We start from the raw sequence: 23,316 nt of genomic DNA, 5'->3' as shown, positions 1-23,316 counted from the left end.
AAGTTTGATTTAATTACACTTTATTTGTCTAAACACTTAATGTAATTTGTTTTTGGGTTGCATTTTAACATTTCCCAATCATCATTTCAGATGGTGTGCTGAAGGTGGAAATTTAATTTGCTGCGACTTTTGCCATAATGCCTTCTGCAAAAAGTGCATTTTGCGCAACCTGGGCCGAAAGGAGCTGTCAGCCATAATGGATGAAAATAACCAATGGCATTGCTACATTTGCCACCCAGAACCTTTGTTGGACTTGGTCACTGCATGTGACAGTGTTTTTGAAAATTTAGAACAGTTATTGCAACAAAACAAGAAGAAGATCAGAGTTGAGAATGAAAAAAGTAAAATATATGATCACACACTCAAATTTTCTCCAAAGAGAAATATTTCAAATTGTAATGGAGAAGAAAAGAAATTAGATGACTCATATTCTGGTTCTTTAACCTATTCGTATAAAGCACTAATGGTGCCAAAAGACATGCTTAAAAAGACAAAAAAACTGGTTGAGACCACAACTAATATGAACGCTAGTTTTGTAAGTTTTTTGAAAACAGCAGCAGAAAATTCAGAAATAAACTCTACCATACAGCTACGTCAGCTGAAAGCTTTTAAATCTGTTTTGAGTGACTTAAAAAAAGCTCATTTAGCATTAGAGGAAGGTCTGAATCAAGAGATTCAAGCTTTGGATGTTAAAATCAAAGAGAAGAATACCAAAGAGAGAAAAATTGATATTAAACTAGAAAAAAATGAGGTGAAAAGAGATGAAGGAAAGGAACATGCAGAGTTGAAAGAGGACACTGTAAAGTCAGTGAAAAAAGCTGTGTCAGAACAGCCTGACAATGAGTCCATGGACCAAAACATTCCAGCAACACAACAAACAGAAAGCAAGAATACTAGCAGTGAAGATAAAAAATCTGAGACAAATGAAGAGCCTCAGTATGAACCTAATAGTACTGAGGCTTTAGACATGGATATTGTATCTGTTCCTTCATCAGTCCCTGAAGATATTTTTGAGACTCTAGAATCAGCTATGGAAACTCAGAGTGCAGCAGATGAACAGGGCAATGGAAGTACAGCAACAGAGCTGGAGACAGTAAATATGAATATAAAATGTACTACAGCTTCAAAAGACATTAAAGGAGGTACCAAGTTAAAAGCATCAGCTAAAGTAAGAAAAGAATTGTTTGTAAAACTGACTCCTGTTTCCCTTTCTGATTCTCCAGTTAAAGCTGAAGATCAAGACAGTAATCCAGTAAAGGGAGATCAGAATGCTGATATAATACCCAAGGCAGAAAACTGTGATTCTGGAAAAGAAAATCATTACATTGGTAATGAACGCTCACCTGAAAATGAAAATGCCCCCTTGGTAGAGGAATCTGATCTCAGGAGGTCTCCACGTGTGAAGACTACACCTCTGAGGCGTCAAACAGACATGAATCCTTTAACATCTAATTCAGAAGAGGACAGCAATGACGCATACTGTGAGAAGCGCAAGCGAAAATCATCAACCCAGTCACGGAGAAAAAAAGATAAAAGAAATTCTTCTGACAGTACTACTGATCATCCTAAACCTAATAAGCTTTCTAAATCAAAAAAATCAGACATATTGGACCAAAGTTCGGATTCAGATGAGATGCCAGCAGTCCTTAAAGAAGTAGCCATGATGAGTCATAGTTCCTCAGATATTGATAGCAATAGTGAGACATCCAATAATATTCAGAAGAATGCTTTAAATGATCTAACGAAACAACCAATGAAGTATGAGAATGGAAAGCGCAAAAGAAAAAGCTCTACTTCTGGTTCAGATTTAGTTGCCAAAAAAGGCAAATCAACTAAAGGCTCCACTTGTGCAAAAAAGAAACGACAGAACCCTTCAGATTCTTCAAATTACGACTCAGAGTTAGAAAGAGAGATAAAGAGTTTGAGTAAAATAGAGTCTGCAAAAAAAGCCAAAAAGAAATACCCCAGAAAAGAAGAGAATTATGATTCTTCTTCTGAAGAACAGAATAAAAAAGGATCTACTAGTAAGAAAAAAATAAATTTGAAGAAACAGCAGGTTGAATCATCTGATGATGCTGAGAAGTCATCCCCAGAGAAAGAGGAGACTAGTCATTCTTCTGAAGATAAAAAAATTAGGAAGGGGGCAGCAATCAGTGAAAAGAAAAACAGAGATTTAAAAGAAAGAACGTCGAAGGGGAAGCATGATGGATCATCTGATACTGAGAAATCATCCCTGGAGAAGGAGGAGAGTTGCCATTCTTCTGATGGTAAAAAGAGAGCAGAAGCAAAAGAAAAGAAAAACAGAAATTTGAAAAAGAGAAAGATACAGAATGATTCGTCTTTGGACGGAACTGAGAAATCTGCAGAGAAGGAGCAGAGTTGTGATTCTTCAGAAGACAAAACCAAGAATAAAAAAGGAACAGAAGGTAAAGAAAACAAAAAAGAAAACTTGAAAAAGAAAAATTATAAGAAAGAACAAGATGGTGGTTCTTCTGATGGAGATAAGTCATCCCCAGAGAAAAAGAGTTGCATTTCCTCTGAAAATAAGAGTAAAAATGAAATGGCAGTTGAGGAAAAGAGAGAGAGAAATTTGAGAGAGAGAACACTGAAGAAGTTGCAGAATGATTCATCTTCAGAAGCTGAGAAGTCCCCAAAGAAAGAGGAGAGTTCTTCTGAAGATGTTAAACAGAATAAAAAACGAATAGAAGCTAAAGAAAAGAAAAAAGTAAGCCACAAAAAGAAAACTTCCAAAAAAGAACAGAATGACTCATTGTCCTCTTCTGATGAGGAGCCTTATGAAGACAATAAAAAAAAGAGTACCGCTAAGGAGAATAAAAAGGGCAACTTAAAAGTGGAAAAAAGAATTTCTAAAAAACAGAAGGATGACATCAGCTGTTCCTCCTCATCAGATGAGGAAGAAAATGATGACCAGAATTCAGCAGGCGATGGAAGCAGTGATGAGCAGAAGATTAAGCCAGTGACTGAAAGCTTAATACTGTCCTCCAACACAGGATTTTGTCAGTCTTCAGGTGTGCAAAGGTCTACAATTTGATTAGTATATTAATATGGGGAGGTCAATAGTATGTGTTGGATAGTCATATTGATTTTAATAATCTAGTACTGCAAATGCTTAAGTGAAAATATCTATAAATATGACTATGCATTCCAAAACTTAAGCCATATTTCTAAAACCTGTTTTCTAATGTGTTCAGAAGTTTTGTGATGCCAATTGTAATCAGTTACCGTTTGACTTGTACTAACCTTGGCAAACAGCCGTTTATCTTAATTTACAAATCACCTTGGACTTTTTATTTAATTTTAATACCTTTTCTAGGAAGAGATTTGAGAAACTCTGTAATACCAAGTGGGTTGCATTGTAGGTTGCCTTTCTTATGCCTATTCTTAGTTGCTTTCGTCTGCCTAATGAATACAGAACATGAATTGGGTTTAGGTAGTAGAGAACAGGAGAGATCACATCAGATGTTCTAGCTTTGGGTCATATAAGGGAGAACAGTATCAAGCTTTGCGGTATAATGTGGCCTTTGGAGGTTTAGCTATAGTTATGCATGTGCACTTTTTAAATTAGGCCAGATTATCTTTGTGTTCCATGAAATAGATTCTAGTAATTTTATTTAACTAAAGTAATACCTGTTGCTAAAGTCTGTCAGGCTGCTATTTATTACTTGAGCAGATTTTTATGCATTTTAAACGTGCTTCTGAGAGCATGGGGGCTAATTCTTTTTTCTTGCCCAGACTTGAGGGGAGGAACCCCTTTTATCAGCATCTGATTAGTCCTTTGTTCTTTAAAAAAAAAAAAAATCAAGGCAGCACAGCTGGAACTTTTAGGCTTGGAGAACCTAAAAATAAAGAGGAAGTGTGATCTTGAGGTTAAAAGGACACTATTAAGTTTCATTTCCTGCTGAACAACTTATATCTACTGTTGTTAATAAGATTACTCTGAGAGAGAAACTTTTTCCAGACTGTTTCCATTGACATTCTATAGTACTTCTTTCTGTATTTGATTTCACTGCATTTCACACCCTTCCCTGTGGCTTGTGAGACCGTAGCTGAAATGGAAAATTCAGTAGGCAGGAGTATGCACAGAGAGGGAAGGATGAGGGCGAGAGGGCATTGTTGCTTTTGGGTCTTCCTTCTCAAAAAAGTAACAAAACCAAAAAAATCAAAAATGTATTTCAAAGGATACTGTATCAGAAAATTGATTTTAAAAAAATTACTTAATTCAGAAAATTCAAGTTGACAATGTTCCTGTAAAGCACAGACCTCAGGAACTCCCAAGTTCTGTTTCAAGTTCTGCCACAGACTGTTTGACTTCAGGGGAATTATTGAACCTTTGTGTTTTATTATCCCTATATGTAAAATGGAGAAAATACTTGCCAATTTCACTTTATTCAGTAATGTTTGTAAATTACTTTGAGATCTTTGGATAGAAGGCACTATAAAAGAGCCCAGTTTTGTTAACAATATATTGAGCCAATGCTTTTAGAGTAGTAGTTACTGATACATTTTGTTCATATATTACTATCCTGATTATAATAGGGTCAAAATCTAAAACAGGCAGAAATCTTGTAAAAAAAAAAAAGTTGATTTTCATGTACAATTAGAGTGGAGCTGGAACATGCTCATTTACCTAGCAAGAAGTGGTGTAATGGGTGTTGTTAAATTCTGATGATTCAGTCTTTTAGTGATTGTTTTTGTTTTTAAAATTTTCTGCTTTAGGGAGAGAGAACCTTATGCTCAGTGTTAATGTAGGAGCTTCTAATTTGCCTAGTATCAATGGATTTATTTAACCATTCTTAAATTAAAAATTTAAGGCTCTTTGCGGGTCTCTTATATAAAGAATTTAGACTGTTCAGAAAGTCTGGCAACTACGGATAGTTCAAGTTCTATTTATAAGATATGTTCCCTGTTTGAAGCTATTTTGATTTGGAATCCGTGCGTTTAATTCAGCTCTGAATATGCAGTAAGCACAAATTTTAACATAAAGTTTTATGTACGTCTCTCTTGTGTTCCACCTAAAGAATACCTTAGAGGAGATTTGGTGTGTTATAAGAACTACTTAACACTGAGCCATTATTCAGATTCAACAGGTCATTTTAGGGTAACCAGTACTTTGAGTATGTGTCAATATGGATTCCAGTGCAGTTGTGCATGCACCACATGCATGTGAGATTGGAGTCTTTGGATTAAAAATGTCTTTTGGGGCCATGTATGTGCCCTGTGTCTACTCATGCTACAGTGCCAGGGAGAAAGGGTGAAGCAGCTGCAGCCCATCCCTCAATTCCTCTTACCACCCATGGCAGTGAGATTGAACAGTGGTGCCTGAGTCGCTACTAATTTTCATTTGCTGATTATTCTACCCAACAATTATCTTGCCAATCATCTGCCTAACTAGTAGGAAATCTTAGTCTCCAGAACACCACTACACAATTTGACATGATATATACAGTGGTTGTTAAGTAGAGGTTCAAAAGTGAAGCTGCTTGATATATAGGTCAATATTGTGGAGCATTAATAAAAGATTTCACTATACCTGACTTTTTTTGCCAGTACTATTAGTCCATTTTTCGTGGGCTATTAAATTTACACAGGTTCATGCCATTTAATATAAAAATGTAAAGAGAATAGCATTAAAGTTATAGAATGTTTTTCTTCCTTAAATGGGCCATAAACTTCAAGATACTACTCAGACAAGGATCTAAGGTTGACAAATGGAAACTTAAACCATTATCTCAATGTCTGGCAGCATTTAGGAATTCAAGCATATGTATATGGTAGAGGACTATACCACAAACCATAATGGTAATGTACAATATCACATTATTTCTGCAGCTTCATGGAAGTGCAAGGTGAAGAATTTTATACAGTTTAAAGAGAGACGTCTCTTCCCCAAGTCCTTATATAAAATTACATCAAATAATCTAATAGTGATACCCTATAAGGAAAACAATTCATCATTTTGTGAATCATATTACACGAATGATATCAAAAAATTGTAAAGAAGTAAGTAGCAGTGTAGCCCATAGGGCAAGTTTGCCCAATGATATTCACCCCATTATATGCATTGGCTTGCTTTCTATTCTATTCTGCTGTAATGCAAGAAGACTACAGGCTTATCCTGTAAGATATTAGCTGGAGCATAAGTTAGCATAACTGTGGTTAAGTAGGCTGTCTCCCTTAACACAGATCAACGGTTACCTTTAGATTTGGGGAACTCAGAAGAGTTAGCTCAACAGTAGGTGCTACAATGTTCCAGTAAGTGCTACTACAAGGAACATGGAAGTAATAACTGCAAATCTACTTAAGCAAGGGATGATGGTATGATCATGTGCTGAAATGGTGGTCACACGTATCAATATGTTAACATATAAAGTAAGTACACCTCAGTGTTATACTGGTAAAAAGGCTACATGTGAGCAGATGCGTAGGCCCTGTAACAGGGCAATCACCATGTGATCCGGAGCTGGTCTTTCCCACTGGGCAACTTCCATTGCTGTCTGCTTCTTTTCTACTTGACCCTTCAACTCATTGGGGGACTTGTACCATTGGACACTGCATGCCAGAGACCGAGTTGGTCCATTTGTCCCCAGCTAAGGATGTGAGTATGCAATTCTAAAGCTTATACATGGAATGATACCACAGATTACCCTGATCCTGTATTATCTTTATCTTATGTGCCTTGGATCATATCTAGCTTTCTCCATTATTTTAATAAAGGTATCTACGGTTTTATTTTGCCCTCAGTGTGAGTATCTTGTTACTCACCCTGAAACTCCCCACAAAATATTGAACTCCTTAGTGTGAATTCTATGTAGCCTGATTCTGGGGTGTAACCAGGTCCTTTCCTGGGCCGCCCCCCTGCTGAGCTCTTTCTCTCTACCAATAAAGCACTGTGAGGCTTTTCTTACTGTAGCACCCGTGGCTTTTATTTACATACAGTTCCCACCATCAGCGATACTATTTACAAACACACAGGTCTTCCTATCTCCTCTTTTACAGGGAGTCTCCCTTCAGCCTGGAGACTGCCCCTTCTCTGTCCTTTCCCCCCACCCCCCCTTTGCACTGGCTGCCAGCCAGCCTTTATAGCTCTTCTACTAGCAGGCCCACAGGTGCAGCCAGTTCCAGAGGCCAGGCACCAGCCTTTCTCCCAGCCTCAATCTATTTCTCCTGATTGGGGCTGGCTGAGCAGGGGCTAATTAGGTGCCTTTGCACCAGCACCCTGCTATGTGGGGGAAGAACCTTATTGCAGTCAGATCAATTGGTCATTAATGTAAACATTATCAACCTTAAAAAGGGTCAGGCAACAATAGGAATGAGAGAGCGTCTGAAGCTTAAAATAATTGGGTACTAAGGAACTTGTAAAGAAATCCAAGAGAGCTGGACACCTTTGATTCCCATTGGAATTGAATTGGGCCTTAAGGGACTTTAAGCAGAGGAGAAAATAATTTGTGTGTTGAGTGGACTTCTAAAGGAAAAGAAGCTTCTAGTGTTAACATATTAAAAGTGAGCTACAAGTGGAATTTAAAAGAAATCCACCAACACACTAGCAATATCTGTTGAATGTCCCTACTAACCAAGCAGAGGAAAGTATTGAATGCAAGAACTACTGACACTTCACCATTCTTTAGTAGGTTCCCTGATATTCAGTCCTACTGCTGATTGCTTGCTGGCGCCCACTCTATATGGCAATGTTACATCAACTAGAGAACCTTAAAAGCCATATGAAGTATCAACAAAGAACACTTACTTTACCATTTATGAACCAATTCCTCTTTTCGTTGGTGTTCTGTAGCTGCATCAATGTGTCTTACTGGAAACAGTCTGTTAGTAACAGTGCTAGACATCACTGGACCATCAGAAATTTGTTTTTAAAAAATGAATTTTCAGTGGGTAGACTGAATGTCCACAGACTATACTGGAAGTAGTTTAGCACACATTGCCAGATACTCTTGTCATTACAATTCCATTTGCAAGCCAACTTTTAAAAAACTTAACATTTTAGAGAAAAAATACAGTGTGAACTAAAAAGGTAGGTGGCAAGGTCAAGATCAGAATGAATAAGCTCCCTTCTCTCATGCAATTTTAAGGAAGGAAAACATTTCCTCCTTAAGTTGACTTCTGGTTTTAATAGATAAGTTAGGTACATTAACTTCCTGTATTTGTGAGGTATGTTATATAATAAGCTGAATTTTGATATTATTTCTCTAAGGCTAATGAACATTGTTCTCAAAATATAAGTCTTTGTATATAAATGTGCATGCTCTAAGACGGATGGGTGTCGTGTGGTTTTCCTTGGTAGTACAGAGAGGGAAGTAGATCAGCAGGAGAAACTTTTCCTGCTGAAATAGTTCTTGTGAAGACTAGGCAGCTCAGTTATGAGTAAGCAAGCTCTTGTATACTTGGAAGTTGATAGTACTGTTGCTTATTTGCCATCTTTTCAGTCTGAATTTGGTGATGGGAATCCCATTGTGAAGTGAACAATAAAATAACTGAAGAGTGGAGCATTCAATTATTGTGCATTTTAAAGTAAAATCTATACAGATTATAGCTTCATTTTATATGGTATTAAAGATTTGCTTGCCACTTACAATAGTAGATATAGATGGTAACAAGGCTCTTGCTTCAAAGAGCTTTCTACTGTTAGATATTGTATGGGGGAACACTTATTTGTCTACTTAAAAAATATATATATTTTAAGGTAGGGTTGTGATATTTAGTACCATGTTATCTTTACATTGAGTGTTTGATACAGTAGGTCACATATAATAGAAAATTTATATTTGCATTGCTGATTTTATCCTTATGTCAAATGTCTCTGACTTTTTTCCCCAGGGGATGAAGGAGAGACTAAATCGGGGGCTGTTCCAGTGGAGGAGGAGGAGGAGGATGATGACGATCCTGAGAATAGGTATGATTCCATCCATAAGGACTTTAAAAAGATTATAACACACCCTAGGCGTGGGCGCAAACCGGCGCAGCGGAACAGCAAGCAGGTTGTAAAAACCAGGACTGCCTGCCTTGTAAAGACTCGCTCACAGGCTTCCCGCAAGTTTGAACGAGAGGCCAGAAAACAGAGGCCAAAATCCAGAAATGCAAAGAAAATATTTAGAAGTGTTAACTAACACACCTTGCATAGGGTGTGTTATAAATGCATTGCAGCACTGTCTGTTTTATATTCCTATGTAAAATGTGGGTTTTGTGATAAGCTCTTCATTGAGACAAGTAAAAGCCTGCTTTGATAAATGTGAATTTCAGCTACTTATATGAATAGATGATAAAAAGTAGCATCTGTGCAATATACAGTGATAAAATCTTTATAGTGGATCTTGATTATTAGTGCTACATAATTTGTTTTTTATTAAAACACCTTTTCTCATTTAGAAAGATAAACCAATGAGGTTTAATTCATTGATGAGTACCTGAAATCACCTACATGATGGTTAAGGTCTTGATGCTACAAGCACACATACATAGGCTTACTTTCCATCAAGGGAACTACTCACATGCGTAGTGAAGCATGTGCATGAGTGATTTCAGGATCTAGGCCTATATATTACTTAGTTTTTAAAATTTAAATTTATAAAAACTAATAGATGTAACTTTTAGTTTTAGGTTGTTTTTTTTTAAACGTATGTCATATTTTACTATTACAATGTAGTTGTCAAAAAGTAGCTTGGATAGCGAATAAAATACAATGTAAAAGTTTGGCTTTCTAATTAGTAACAACATCAAGTATTAATTTAAAGGGACTCAATGCTAAACACTCAATTATGAGCAGGAGTTTCTTTTTGGAAGCTATTGTAGTTAGATTAAGTTTTTCCAAGAAAACTTTATATAGTATTTCTGAAACTGAATTTTTTTTGTCCTGTAGTAAATGTGGGACTGACTTTGTAACTTTGCAACACAACTGTTGGAGTCTGCTTTTCTGCTTCTGAGCCTTATTAGCATAGAACGCCGTGTCTGTTCCACAAAGTAACTGCCTTTTGTTACATAGCTGAAGTGAATTTAAAAACATAATTTTGTTATATGGACCTCAGTTGGGTACAGAAATATTGCTGCTAATCTAGCTCTTCTGTATGTTCAGTTTTAAAATTTAAGCATTTTAATTCACTTTTAAAAAATAACTTTTTAGGAACTGACAGCACAGGTCCATAAGCACAACATTTAAACATTGTTAACCTTTATTTTTATTTAAATATACTTTAATTTCACTGTACCTTTGTTATATTTTTAAGAATTTCTGGTTGATAATTCAGCTGATTTAAAGCAAATATTTATCATAGAAAGCTCAGCATTTTACAGTACAAATGCTAACTGGTAGATTTTACCTATTATCTTGGGGGGATTATCCTGTTTCTCAATACAACCCCAACAGGTCTTGAACAAAATAGATTTGATCACTAAATATAATTATATTTTCTTTTAGGTGTTAAAATTAGTTTGTGTAACTTTTCAAACTGAATCATTGTTTAAATTTTTATCTAGGAAATATTCTGAATATACATTTCTGAGTGTAAGGGGAGGTAACTGTTACCAAATAGTCTTTCCAACCTTCAGGAGGTAATTGATAACTGAACTCACTGATATTACGTTCAATACTCATTGTACTTGGTACCATAATCACTGGTACAAAATTGTAAAAAGATAGAAAACATTTTGAGAAGATTTAAAAAAAAAAAAAGAAATTCTTAACACAACTTAAATTTTTTTTTCTCTGTTACTCAGACAAGCTGCCTCTTTTCTACCAGACCAAAGAGGGTACCTAGTACCCAATGAGATATTTATAGTGTGGTCACTCATGGTTGCAAGTCTCTAGTTTAGAAGTTCTGTTGTTTGAATACATTTGAATGTGAATGACATGAATAATTTTTTTTAAAAAGTCTTGAAATCATCTTTGCCAAAGTGCAATATCTGAGTGGGTCATAATATGACAGGCAGTGCTGTATGCTGTCATTTTATGTTGTGTATTTGTTTATTGTTGGTCCTTTTGATCTTTTAAATGGTACTGTTAATATGTTTGCAGTAGTTTTGTTTATTAAGAGGTAAATAGTGTATTAATGCAGAATGCCTTTAAGTATTTGATGGATGCAATAAATTTTTGTAAAACATTTTTCTTGTCCAAGCATTTAATTTAATTGTAATACTTCTATGAGAGTTTGAAAATCAGATCATTGAAACAAAGGCATAGTACAGTCTATAGAACAAAGTATTTGGTAGATTATTAATCTGAAGGAAAGTATTTTTGTGTGTGCACTAAATGTCAGTCAAACATACGTATATAAAACTATAAATGAAAATACAACTTAAATATTAAAAATATGCTAAAGGTTACATTTAATTAAAATTTTAATACTCAGTCTTAAAGAATGGTGCTTTCTATTAGCACAGCCTTATGGTTTTGTCTCTTTAGCAGCTTACTTTGGACAGTTTGATTATACATATAACTAATGTGTGTTTATGGACACCACCTGTGAGTTGAGTTGATTTAATTAAGAATGTTAACACATAGTGTTAATCATTATTTTTAGTTAAATTCTTAGCTAAATTTGTTTTTCAGTGGCAACATTGTAGCCTCAAGATTTTGACAAGCTATAAATGAGTCAGTCCTTGCCTAAAGGTTACTGCCTATTTAGACATTACAGGGCATGGGGAACAGAGTCACAAAGGTGTGAAATAACTTGCTAAAGATCACACAGAAAGTCAATGGCAGAGCTGGGAATAGCATTCAAGTCTCCTCGCTTGCAGTCCAGTGTGCTATTGAGTGGATCGCATGGCCCCAGTTTTTGTTTTTGTTTTTATTTCCATGTAAATGTTTTAAAGCATTTAATTGTAATTGATGTTGGCTAAGAATCTACCTCAGTTCTCTGCTCCCAGGAAAATAAATAAATAATCCCCCACAGGTTTGTTGGGGGAAGACAGATTTTCACACTATCATAACCTGTATTGTCTTGGCACTTCTACAGTTTGATGGTTAAACAAGTGCTGAAAAGAATAAAAGTTTATCAGTGTAGGTAACTGTCCATCTTCAGTCTTAATTACCTTCTAAAGATGCGGAAGTTGAATTTGAAGTTGGAATAGATTTTATTATTTTGAGGCCAGATATAATTTAACTTAATAAAACTGATTTCAAGAACTAAACATCCAGTTTCACATGATGATGTGAATACTGTTATGCCAGACATTTACCAGAAGCATTTATAGGGTTTGATCTGTTCAGCACTGTCTTTTTGGTATTGTTTATCCATTTCATTATATATAATCCTTTGATTACACCAAAAGTGGAAAAATAGTCCTAATTTCTAAACATGCTTTACATTTTCAGACTAAAGCACCACTTCAGTGGAACATACTAGAGAGAATCTAGTTTTTGAGGCCCATAATTTGAATCTTTTCTACTAAATAAATAGTTGCATCCCCTGTTGATGTGAAGTTTGAACTTTCATTCACTAGCTGAAAAATTAGTGTTTTTAATATCTTGTGGAACATAAAAGTATTTAGTTATTTGCCAACTTCAGAAATGCTTATTAATTAGTAATCATTAAAATTATTCAGCTTGAGGAAGTTCAGATGATCGTACTGTGGACAGTGACCTGGGGATATTTAGGAGCAGTCTGGAATAGAGAAGAAATAGTATTCTATGTGTGCATACTCGAGTTTGTACTTCTGAAGAAATTCTGGTGAATGTATTCTTTAGATTTCTCTCAGCAAACATTATTCTGTAAATGTGAAAAAAACCCTTCCTTTTAAGAGTCAAAATCCACTTTATTTAAAATATATATATTTAAAAGATGGCTTGCAATGCAGGTAAGACTTTGTTATCCAATTTCAATTTTACTAACTCTTTTAGCACTATTGAGGATAATGTGAAATCATTTAGGTGCATTGGTACAGGACAGTATGTTGAGACTTCTGAACTTAATTTTAAGTTTTGCAAATTTGTTTTCATTTCAGAACCGTAATCCTGTCCCAGTGTTGAGTGGGTTTCTTATGTAAAATATAGCAAACCTACTGGTGATGTCCACATTATCTAGATTATACTTTAAGGTTAAAATAATATATATATGAAAGGTACAAAATAATTTAAAAATAAGGGAATAGTTCTTTTTTGAGAATCCAAGCCTTTGTATTCTGAAGAAAATTACAACTGATCTGGGCAAATAAGTACAGTATTTAAAAAAAAACAAACTACAAAATGGGAAAGATTTAATTTTCAAATACAGGTAACCATTTATTCCTCCTGTCAGATATTACACACATTCATTAATATTTAAAATTTTACTATCTTGTCTTATTTCTCCTACACAGACTGATACAAAGCTAATTGAAATTAATGGGACTTTGTCCATATGAACTTCAATAAATGTTGGGTCAGGTCCACAAAATTAAGTCTGTTCATATAAATAATTAAAAGCAACTCTTTTAGGTAAACTTGTTTTTTAAAAATAGCTTTTACATCATGACTCATCTAGTTATATATGGGTTAAATAATTCTTTAATGTCTTAATATTTCTACTGTGGATGCTGCAGATCAGTGTGACTTAGTGCACCAACCATAAACATCTTCATGCTCTTGGATAATTCCCCCTTTCCTTTTAAATTAATAACAATTGAACATATGCTAGTCTTGAACTCTTACTTGAAAATATATTAACATGTATTAAAAGATGGAAAATATTGTATGGTTGAAGTATAATTGCAAAAAAAGGTGGGAAAATAAAATAGAGTGGTCTTGGAAAATTTGGCATTGTTTTGGGGGCACAAATTACTTCCTGGAAAATTTAAATAAAATGAAATGTATATTTTATAGTTCAGTGTGACTACTAATTACTTGAATTGTGTGACATAAAAAGCAACACAGTAGGGTCAGTTGTTTCTGTGCCAGTTCCAAATGAAGCATAGAACTGTTCAGTTTCCTGGCTTTTGAACTGGGTTTCTGATTAGGTATAGATACTTCCCCTTTCTGAATAATATATATAGAAAATATAAAATGTTTTTCATCATTACTGCTAAAATGATCCGGTCTGATTGAGAAAATACATGAAGTCTTGCAGTTAACATTACAAACATTAGAAATATATTTAAAAACATTACTATTTTTATTCCACAGTTCCATAGGACCTGATCCCCTATGAGGGACAATTCTTTTTTTCCCCCTTGAAGTAAAGTATCAGATTAAGTCCACAGTTTTCTTGTCCATTTGTACATCACTTTTCCTGTATGTATTTTCATACTGGATTTTCCTTTGTTGAAAAATCCTGTAAATAATGCATTTTTCATAGTCTAAATTATTGTATTTTAATTGAAAATATTTTTGGGGTGGAATGGGAGGCTATGAGAAGTTGATCAACCTTTTTTTTGTTCTACAGGAAGTGGGATAATAGTCTGACTCTGCAAGTTTATATAGACCCGTAACTTTTGACAAATCACTGTTTTCTTCATCTGTGGGTCACATGCCTAAGAGGGTTGCTGGCAGATATTTGAGGGGATGTGAGACTGCTCTCATCCCTTTTCTCTGGTCTTCCACTGATGTAGATTTTCCCAGCCGTTTGCAACTACATCTTCTTGAGAAACCGTGTGTGCCCTATAAAACACTGCACTTATTCCTGCTGCATCTCCTTTGAAGTACAAGGGCGCAGACATAAAGGATTGTAACACATGCCTCGGGAACAACTGTCAGGAGCAAAATGTGGAGTTATAGTATAAAAAATTGTTTTAGTGCATATCATTTACCTTCAGAATTTAAGGTGTTCAGTGCATACTGCCTTTACCACTAATTAAATGCATAGAGGAAAGTGTCCAGAGATTGACTGTTGCTTTAACACTGTTTTTGTCTCTAATCGTTTAGAGACTTGGTCCAAAACACTTACATGTTCTTGAGACCATTAGAGCTATAAATAAATTGTTCAGCTTAACTTTGCATCACAGTTGATTAGAAGGATGACTGACAAGGAAGATGGGGCAGGTGGGGAGGAATAAAATGGGCCCAAGTTATTAAATGTTGCTTTAGAAAAACAGATTTGAGCAAATCTACAATAAACATGGTTTAAAATTGGAAAGTGCTTATTTGGGGGCACTGTAAAGAACCATTTTCAAACCATACCATGTTTAACATATGAAATGTCAGTTAGAATATCCTCTCATTACCACCCATGATTGCTCTCCATTCATAATCCTTTCTGAGCTCACAACCCTGTTACTGAACTTGTGAATTATATAAGATTACATATGTCATTCATTGATTTATTGTGTAAACAATGGAATACATAGTATTTTTTGTTTTACTTCAAAGAATTGCCAAGAAAATGCTTTTAGAAGAAATCAAAGCCAATCTTTCCTCTGATGAGGATGCATCTTCAGATGAAGAATCAGATGAAGGAAAAAAGAAAACAGGAAAGAAAAATGAAAACGCAGAAGATGACGGTGAGCACCAAATGTGGCAGAAAAAAGTGGTGCTTTAGAATCTGTCATAATTTCAGAAGTCTTTCAGGGAAAATAACAGCAAAATCAGTAAACAATCCCCAAACAACATACATTTTTTGATGCCAACTGCTAAACTGAACTCAATTAGTATAGTTCTGTGGGTTTCTCTGTTTGACTTCTGTAAAAGTACACTTTTACTTTGTGATCATATCTTTATAACCAATTTAGAACCGAGTATGTGCTAAGCAATATTTGATTAATAAAAGACAAGAAGACATACAGGTATTATTACTGGGGGAATCCTGCACCAAAAAAATTAAAAATTCTGCATACAAAGCATTTTAATATTCTGCCTATTTTATTTGTCAAAATAATGCAATATAATCACGCTGGTTTCAATTATTTTGGTAATTAATTTAAACTACAATGCAATGGATGGAGAATGGGAGTGGGGAACACTGGAGAAAATCCCTAAGCCCCCTTGTCTAATAGTAATGTAACTAGGTTTGACCTTTTATTTCTAGTTATTAGACATCAAATATATGCAGCCATATGCTCAGTGTTGCATCATAGGCAACTGAAGAGCTACTGAGGGCTGTGGAATCAAACTCGCAATTTATATTGGCTACTGACCATGTCCAGATAGGTCAGTAGCAAACAGGAGCACATTTTGTGAGGAAATTTTTTCAGTCCAAAAATTTAGTTCAGTTCTAATAATCAGTAAGCATTTATAAGACCATACTGTCCTTTACACCAGTCTGGCAATATGTAAAGGAGCCTTAAAACTTTTACACCTGTTTTATACTCCTGGGGGAATTCACAAAGACAATGGGAACAATTCACTAAGCAGGCTGGCTGCTACATTCTGCTCTCCCTTAGGGGACATGCCTATCTCCTCAGAAACACCCCAACGCGCTGCCCCTCCATGCCGAGCATGCCGCAAGAGCAAGCGAGAGGGACAGTGTATGTGTCTCTCTCTCAGGCATGATTGCCAAGTCTCCCTTCCTTCCCCTCCCCCCCAACAGTGCTTTATGTCTCTACTGGCTGCTCCAGGAGCCCAAACTGACCTGTCTGTGCTGCAGGGGAGGGGTGTGTGATCACTCTTGTAGCTTTCCTTTGTTTCCCCATCAGAATTCATTTTTCTTCAGGGAAACAAAGAAATCTGTGGGGGACATGAATTCTGTGCACGCGCAGTGATGCAGAATTTCCTCAGGAGTGAAGTATGCGAGATATGTATGACTAGAAAATAAAATTGCTTCTGTTGATAATCCATGTGATAACTGTAAAATCAAATAGTTTCCATTGCAAAGATAAGGTGGAGTGGGAGGGGGAAGTGCATATGTGCGTTCGTTCAATCACATCTTCCTGGAAATACTTAATAGATGAAATGCAACTTAAATGAGCAAATAGCTACCCTTATGAATTCTGTGCTGATTTTTCTCTGACAGAGGAGAACGAAAAGGAAGATAATTCTGAATCTGATTCAGATGATGATGAGTCCAAGAAGCCTAGATATAGACACAGACTGCTGAGACACAAGCTAAGTATGAGTGATGGAGAATCTGAGGAAGAAAAAAAAGGAAAATCTAAAGACACAAAAGAAGGCAAACGCAGAAATAGAAGGAAAGGTACAAAATTTAAATGTTTGTGTGGCAGGATGTATTTGTGATTCGATGAAATATGTTCATTTATGTGGCGTAATGGAGCTTTCCAGTGAAAAAAAGATTTCCTGGAATTCCAAGTTGTCTTCCTCACACCTCCTCTCACACCTTCACACCATTAGTTGTTTCTTGTTTTGCAGTTGAGATTGAGGAAGTCAGTGCCATCAACTCTACAAGCAGAGGAGGGAAAACGGTGTTGTTGTCATTGAATTTTTGTCATTAAGGTTCTTGTTTGTTTGTTTAGAGTATTTTGAAAACAAACAAACAATTATCTCTAATCATGGGACAGTGAACGCACCATGAAATTATGTGGTAAATTCTTGATTCATTAAATAATAATTAAAAAAATCTAACTATCATTGAAAGTATTTGAAAGATTTATTTAGAAGGACAAAAGCTAGCAAATTCAAAAATAATGATGTTAACTCAAACACATTTTCTTAAAGTCCATTTAAACTAAATCAATATATTTAAAACTAGAACAATTTGGACAGAACTCAAATTTTGAACTAGGAATTTTAAAATATATATTTGTACACACCACCTCCTGTGCAGTCATCCCAGACTGTTGTTGTCTGTTTTTGTTCATTTACTAGGTTTATTATAACACAGTGACTATTCCAGGATAGTTTACTCTTTTATTTAATCCCCTCCTCTCTTTTTAATCTCCCTCCCTCTCTTCCTCCCACCCCCTAAAAATTAGGTTAATCTGGTTGAGTCCTGAAATTTTAATACCAAATCAAATAGATATAATTCAGGAAAACCCAATTTTTCCTCCTCTTCCTCCTGCAACTGCCATCTCTTCCTCACACTATACACAGGCCCTTGTGTCACCAGAAATTTCCATCATCCTAGAGAGTTAAACTCTACATCCCTCCAATTTCTTTTTAGGTGGTTCACAATGGGACTGCAGGTGGAACTCTTAAATTAAAACTTGGGTTTATTTCTCATTTTTCTTGTCTTAAAAAAGCTAAGAATGCAGCTCTTCTAGCTTTTTCTGGGTTGAGGAACAAGGGGGAATGACTGTTAGTGCAGATCTCTTGCATCTAATAACCATGGGACCAACGGGGACCAGCACCGCTATAGCAACTGCAAACTCTAATAACCAGGGCATTTCAGAGTGTAAATGGTTTGTTTACATTGGAAGCAAATTATCCCTATTGCACAATTTGAAAGTATAGTTATATTTTTAGTGTTGCTGTGATGGTAGTATACCATACATGAGTAGTTTCCCATGTACATAAAGATGAATTATCCTGTATTGTATTATGTTTATAGTGTTCCCCCTTAAAACTTCTAATTTTTGTGTCTTCTGTGATATTATTGTAACTTTTACAGTATTTTAGCAAATAAAATGCCAGACCAAGGCATGGCCGGACCAATCTCTAGAACCCTTTGGTTATAAGTCTCCTCAATTACCTGACCTGGAGCAGTAGAATTTCTTTCACTTCGAATAGCTCAATGACTTGGTCCTCCATTATTATACCTCTCCAAGTACATAAAACAAAAACTTAACTCCCAGTTACTCATATTCTTTTATTTACTGAGTAGCATTTTATTTATTTATTGCAACATATACCATTTAGTAAGAAACCCGTATAGCTTTCCAGTGTGTTCAGAATTAATCTTAAATGATAAAATAGGACTGAATAGCATACTATATCTTTAGCTGCTTATAAATGTCAAACATTAAAAAATCATGAGTCAGGCCCCCCAAAATTATGAACTATAGATACTTGCTTCTTTTTGAGTCTTCATGACTTAAATGTAATGAGCTCATGATAAAATCATTATAGATGGCAACCTGGTATAAAGAGGTGACACACTTTGCACGAGATGGGAGAAGTGAAATAAACTCTAAGCATAGAGAGTTTAGATTTGCCTGTGTTTATTTCTTAGAAATTGTTGATCCTGACAATGCTCGTTGGCATTGGCAATGCTGATATCCGAAAAATCCATAAAAAGGAGATAGTGTGACTGAGTAAAGCAACGTGTATTCTAACTCAGTCTTTGCATCAGCATATTAAATCCATAAACTTCACCAACAGTCACAGTGTCTCAATCTGGGTTGAGCTCTTGTTTTCATATAAAATATTCAGATTTGCGTATGTTTTAAAACTTGGTTATGTATATCAACTTTTACTGGTGGTATGATTGATTCTGTTTAGAACTCCTTTCAGCTAGAAAGGTCCTAATCTGGGATTATTTTCTCTGTCACTGACTTGATTTTTGTAGTACTTATTTTAATATGAATTGGATAAATACTACATTCCACCTCCTATGCACAAAGCATAGTTACAATGGCTGTAAATAAGGAACTGCACAGGGCTTGAAGGAAACACTACTATCAACCCTTGGAAACAGTGCAGGATGCCTCTGTAGATCCTCTGTTCCTGCTCTTGCAGCTCCCGAGTAACAGCTGTAATCTCTGAATGCACCCTGAATCTGCATTGTCATTATCATGGTTGGGGGACCTTGATTGGCTTCAACATCCCTGGGAGTATTTACTTGTTTTGAATAAGTATCTATTTATGTACACCTCATCTTCAGCTACCCCCTCTCCCGTTTTAATGGGAAAAACTGTTCAGCTTCCTATCCAGAGATCACGATCAACTGGGAGATTTTCCAGGATTGACTGGTTGGTGACCACTGTACTAGACCAATAAAGGAAAATCAAATCCAAGCAAAACTGTTCAGTGAATTAAAGAGAATCATAAAATATTACTGTTAATATTAGAGTTTCTAACAACATCTTACTTACATTATACCTTTAAAAGATCTCTTTATTACCTTTTGAGTTATTTTTTTAAAATTTGAATTGGATTTTTAATATGTAGCAGTTCAAAGCCATGTGTGTGACATTTCAATTGCATTTCAGGCATTTCATGCTATCTTCTCTGCTCTTTCTATTGAAACAACTATTGCACTACCTTACTGAGATATTTTTTTTCTTAGCTGCACGCAAGGGCATTTATTGACCAAGAATGTACAGGTGCTGCGAGCAGCAGAAATTAATTTCAAACAAATTACAGTAATTTTGTATTATTAGTAAAGCTATATTGTTATTACTTCAGGTTACAGCAGAGGTTGCTATGTTTTTTTTATTCTTAAAGTGAGCAGTGATGATTCAGATGACTCAGAATTTCATGAATCTGGAGTTAGTGAAGAAGTCAGTGAATCTGAAGATGAGCAACGTCCTAGAACAAGGTATAAATAAACATTAGTTCTAGTCCTCTCAGTTGAGCTTTTTTTAAACTGATTATTCAGAAGGTACAGTCCTGTCACATGCCATGTCTGAAACATTTATGTGTGTTTTAAGAACCTGATCCAAAGACTGCCATTGATTTCAATGGGTTTTGGATCAGACACTAAATTTTAGTTATTCACCTTACAGAATCTCGGTATCTGCAGTTTAGTTTATCTCAAAAGCCTGGAAGTTGAGTTGAGTGTCAAAGTTCAAACTTCCCTCTTTTATGTCTCAGTATAATTAGGAGAGTTGGGAGGTGAGATAAGACCATTAAAAACACTTGGTATTTTTCTAACAAGTTTGTTTGAGTCAAGGAACAATGGGTTCTAATTAAGGATTGAGTTTTAGTGAGGTTATTGGAAGTTGTCTGGGATGTAATTTTATTGTTTGTGTAGAGTGAAAGAGACAGTTTGAAAAGAAACCACTAACATTGATTCCATTTTGCTATGGAAGTGATGTGTGTACAAACCAGTTACAATGTAGGTGTCTCAATACTCAGTACAAAACTATGATGTGGCATTTTCCTTTACCCCTTTAGAAATTATAGGACCTAGTTGGTAAACTCTGCAATCTACTACATTATTGCCTGATAAGGTCAATAACTCATCATTATTGCATATCCGAAAATAGTAAAGGGGTCCACAATACAGAAGAACATATTGTTTTGCATTTCTGTTAAGGAATAAACAGTTAATCATTCTAGAACAGGGGTCGGCAACCTTTCAGAAGTGGTGTGCCGAGTTTTCATGTATTCACTCTAATCTAAGGTTTTGCGTGCCAGTAATATATTTTAATGTTTTTAGAAGGTCTCTTTTTATGAGTCTATAATATATAACTAAACTGTTGTTGTATGTAAAGTAAATAAGGTTTTTAAAATGTTTAAGAAGCTTCATTTAAAATTAAATTAAAATGCAGAGCCCCCCGGACCGGTGGCCAGGACCCGGGCAGCGTGAGTGCCCCTGAAAATCGGCTTGCGTGCCACCTTCGGCACGCGTTCCATCTTCGGCACACGTGCCATAGGTTGCCTACCCCTGTTCTAGAATATTGATATAATAGTGATGCTATTCTTGTAAATAATGTTGGTCTATAGGGTGAAAAGAGAGAAATACACCATTTTATTGAGTAGTAGAGTATTTTATAAGAGGAAAGCTAAACATTTGATCTATTACTGTTTATCAATGAGATTTTTTTCAATTTCTTAGATCTGCTAAGAAAGCTGAGGCAGAAGAAAATCAGCGCAGTTACAAGCAGAAAAAGAAAAGACGACGCATAAAGGTTCAGGAGGATTCTTCTAGCGAAAACAATAACAAGGTACTATATAGCAATGCCTTATATTCTGACCAAATTGTTGAAACAATGATGATGACTAAGATTTTGTCATGGATATTTTTAGGGAAAGTCACGGACAGGTCATGGGCAGTAAAGTAAAATTCACAGAAGCCCGTGACCTGTCTGTGACTTTTCCTGAAAATATCCATGACAAAATGGGGAGCTCAACTTGTGGGGGAGGGTCCCTACACTGCCCACAGTGGCTAGGCAGCTGTGGGGTACCCCTTGGAGCTCCAGGGCCCCCACTACCACCCATGGTGGCCAAGAGCTCCAAGTGCCGGGTTATCCCACAGCTCTCAGCCACCACGAGCTGAAGTCATGGGTGTCGCTGGAAGTCATCGATTCCGTGACTTCCCCAACCTCCGTGGAAAAAATCATAATCTTAATGATAACTAGATTTTGCTTTCACAAAGTGCAATTAGGGAGTCTTCATTTTCTGTGTGTCTTCTAACATTTAAAAATTTTAACTCAAATATTCTCTTTATTAAAATTACAAGTTTTACATTGAACTATTAGTAGGTGATTGAGTCTGCCAAACAAGATTAAACTTCAATTGCAGATGACTGTATACCTAAGCTTCTGAGGTCTTTCAAGAGTCTTTATTTTTGGCACTTGTTCTGCCTTATGAGACTTCAATCCAAACCTAAATTACAGTATATCACAGTGAAAAAAGTTTGGTCTAAATGATCTTATTCGCAGATGGCATTCTTTATACACTACAAACTAATCCATAAAGCTCAGTACTCTGGCAGCCTTCAAACTCATACTTGAGATTCTGTTCTTCTGTGACACTTCCAATATATTGCTAGTTGATAATAGGTACCTAAGAGAATTACTGATATTATTAATATTCATTCCTTTATTAATTCATTCTTTATTAAAAATATTTAAAACCTGTTAATTTTACATGCAGCTTTTTTTTGTAATCTTATTTTCCTGTCACTGTCACTCACATCCTCTGTCCCCCATCACTCTAATATTTCCACGGTTGCATCTTGTTTTAAACTAAATTGTAATCTGTTGGGATTAGAGGTGGTCTCTTATGTGTTCGTACAGCCCCAGTGCATTGGGACACCATTCCAGATTTGGGCGACCTTCTGGGTGCTATTCTATTGTAAACTTCAATTCTTGACTCTTTTTCCTGTTTACATGGGGTCAGAGGTGCCCACCATTCTTCGCCACGCCTTCTGGTCCGTGGCAATTGTTTGTAGGTCTTTGACTTTGACTTCCAGTCCCTTTCTCTTCAAACTTCTCTTGACAGAGTCTTTCCATTGAATCCTTGATCTACTATGTTCTTCTTCTGTGCTCTCTTCTTCCTCCCATGCTTTCTTTGATGGTCATTCTTTTCCCATTTCCATTCTTATCACATCTCCAGCCAACCTCAAATAGGATGTTATTCTAATACTAACAATACATAATATAAATCTCTACACACTTGATTTTTTGTTTTATTTATACCCTTTAGTCAGAGACCCTGTGCTGGAATAGTAGGGATATGGATTATTAAGAGATCAATTTAAGGAGCAGTGGCAGACTTCTGTGGGCAACAGCTGTCTATAGTATGCCTGATTCTAGCCAGTGGTTTTGATCTTTTAAATGTTGAACAAGAAACATATTTTGCATTTAGACAAAATTTGAAAA

The 23,316-nt window shown here is 35.7% G+C and overlaps 1 protein-coding gene across 7 annotated transcripts in view; it reads left to right on the top strand.

The window, feature by feature from the left end:
* The window catches only part of ATRX (ATRX chromatin remodeler), a 140,151-nt gene that overhangs the window by 41,946 nt on the left and 74,889 nt on the right, over positions 1-23,316 (top strand). For 6 of the 7 annotated variants that reach the window (XR_005584794.1, XM_039489126.1, XM_039489124.1 and 3 more), the window contains 6 exons: positions 91-3,029; positions 8,851-8,926; positions 15,308-15,438; positions 16,887-17,066; positions 20,213-20,306; positions 21,549-21,657. Coding sequence is in view for 6 of the 7 variants with exons in the window: in XM_039489126.1 (XP_039345060.1) it covers positions 91-3,029; positions 8,851-8,926; positions 15,308-15,438; positions 16,887-17,066; positions 20,213-20,306; positions 21,549-21,657 (3,529 nt within the window). In the remaining variant the exon portion in view is untranslated. The remainder of the gene's footprint in view (positions 1-90; positions 3,030-8,850; positions 8,927-15,307; positions 15,439-16,886; positions 17,067-20,212; positions 20,307-21,548; positions 21,658-23,316) is intronic. The other variant, XM_039489127.1, reaches the window with a different exon arrangement.

This window comes from Mauremys reevesii, linkage group 9 (assembly GCF_016161935.1).
Source record: "Mauremys reevesii isolate NIE-2019 linkage group 9, ASM1616193v1, whole genome shotgun sequence".
In the NCBI taxonomy this organism is placed as follows: Eukaryota; Metazoa; Chordata; order Testudines; family Geoemydidae; genus Mauremys; species Mauremys reevesii.
The sequence above is the reverse complement of the archived record's forward strand: the minus strand, read 5'-3'. Positions and strand labels throughout refer to the sequence as shown.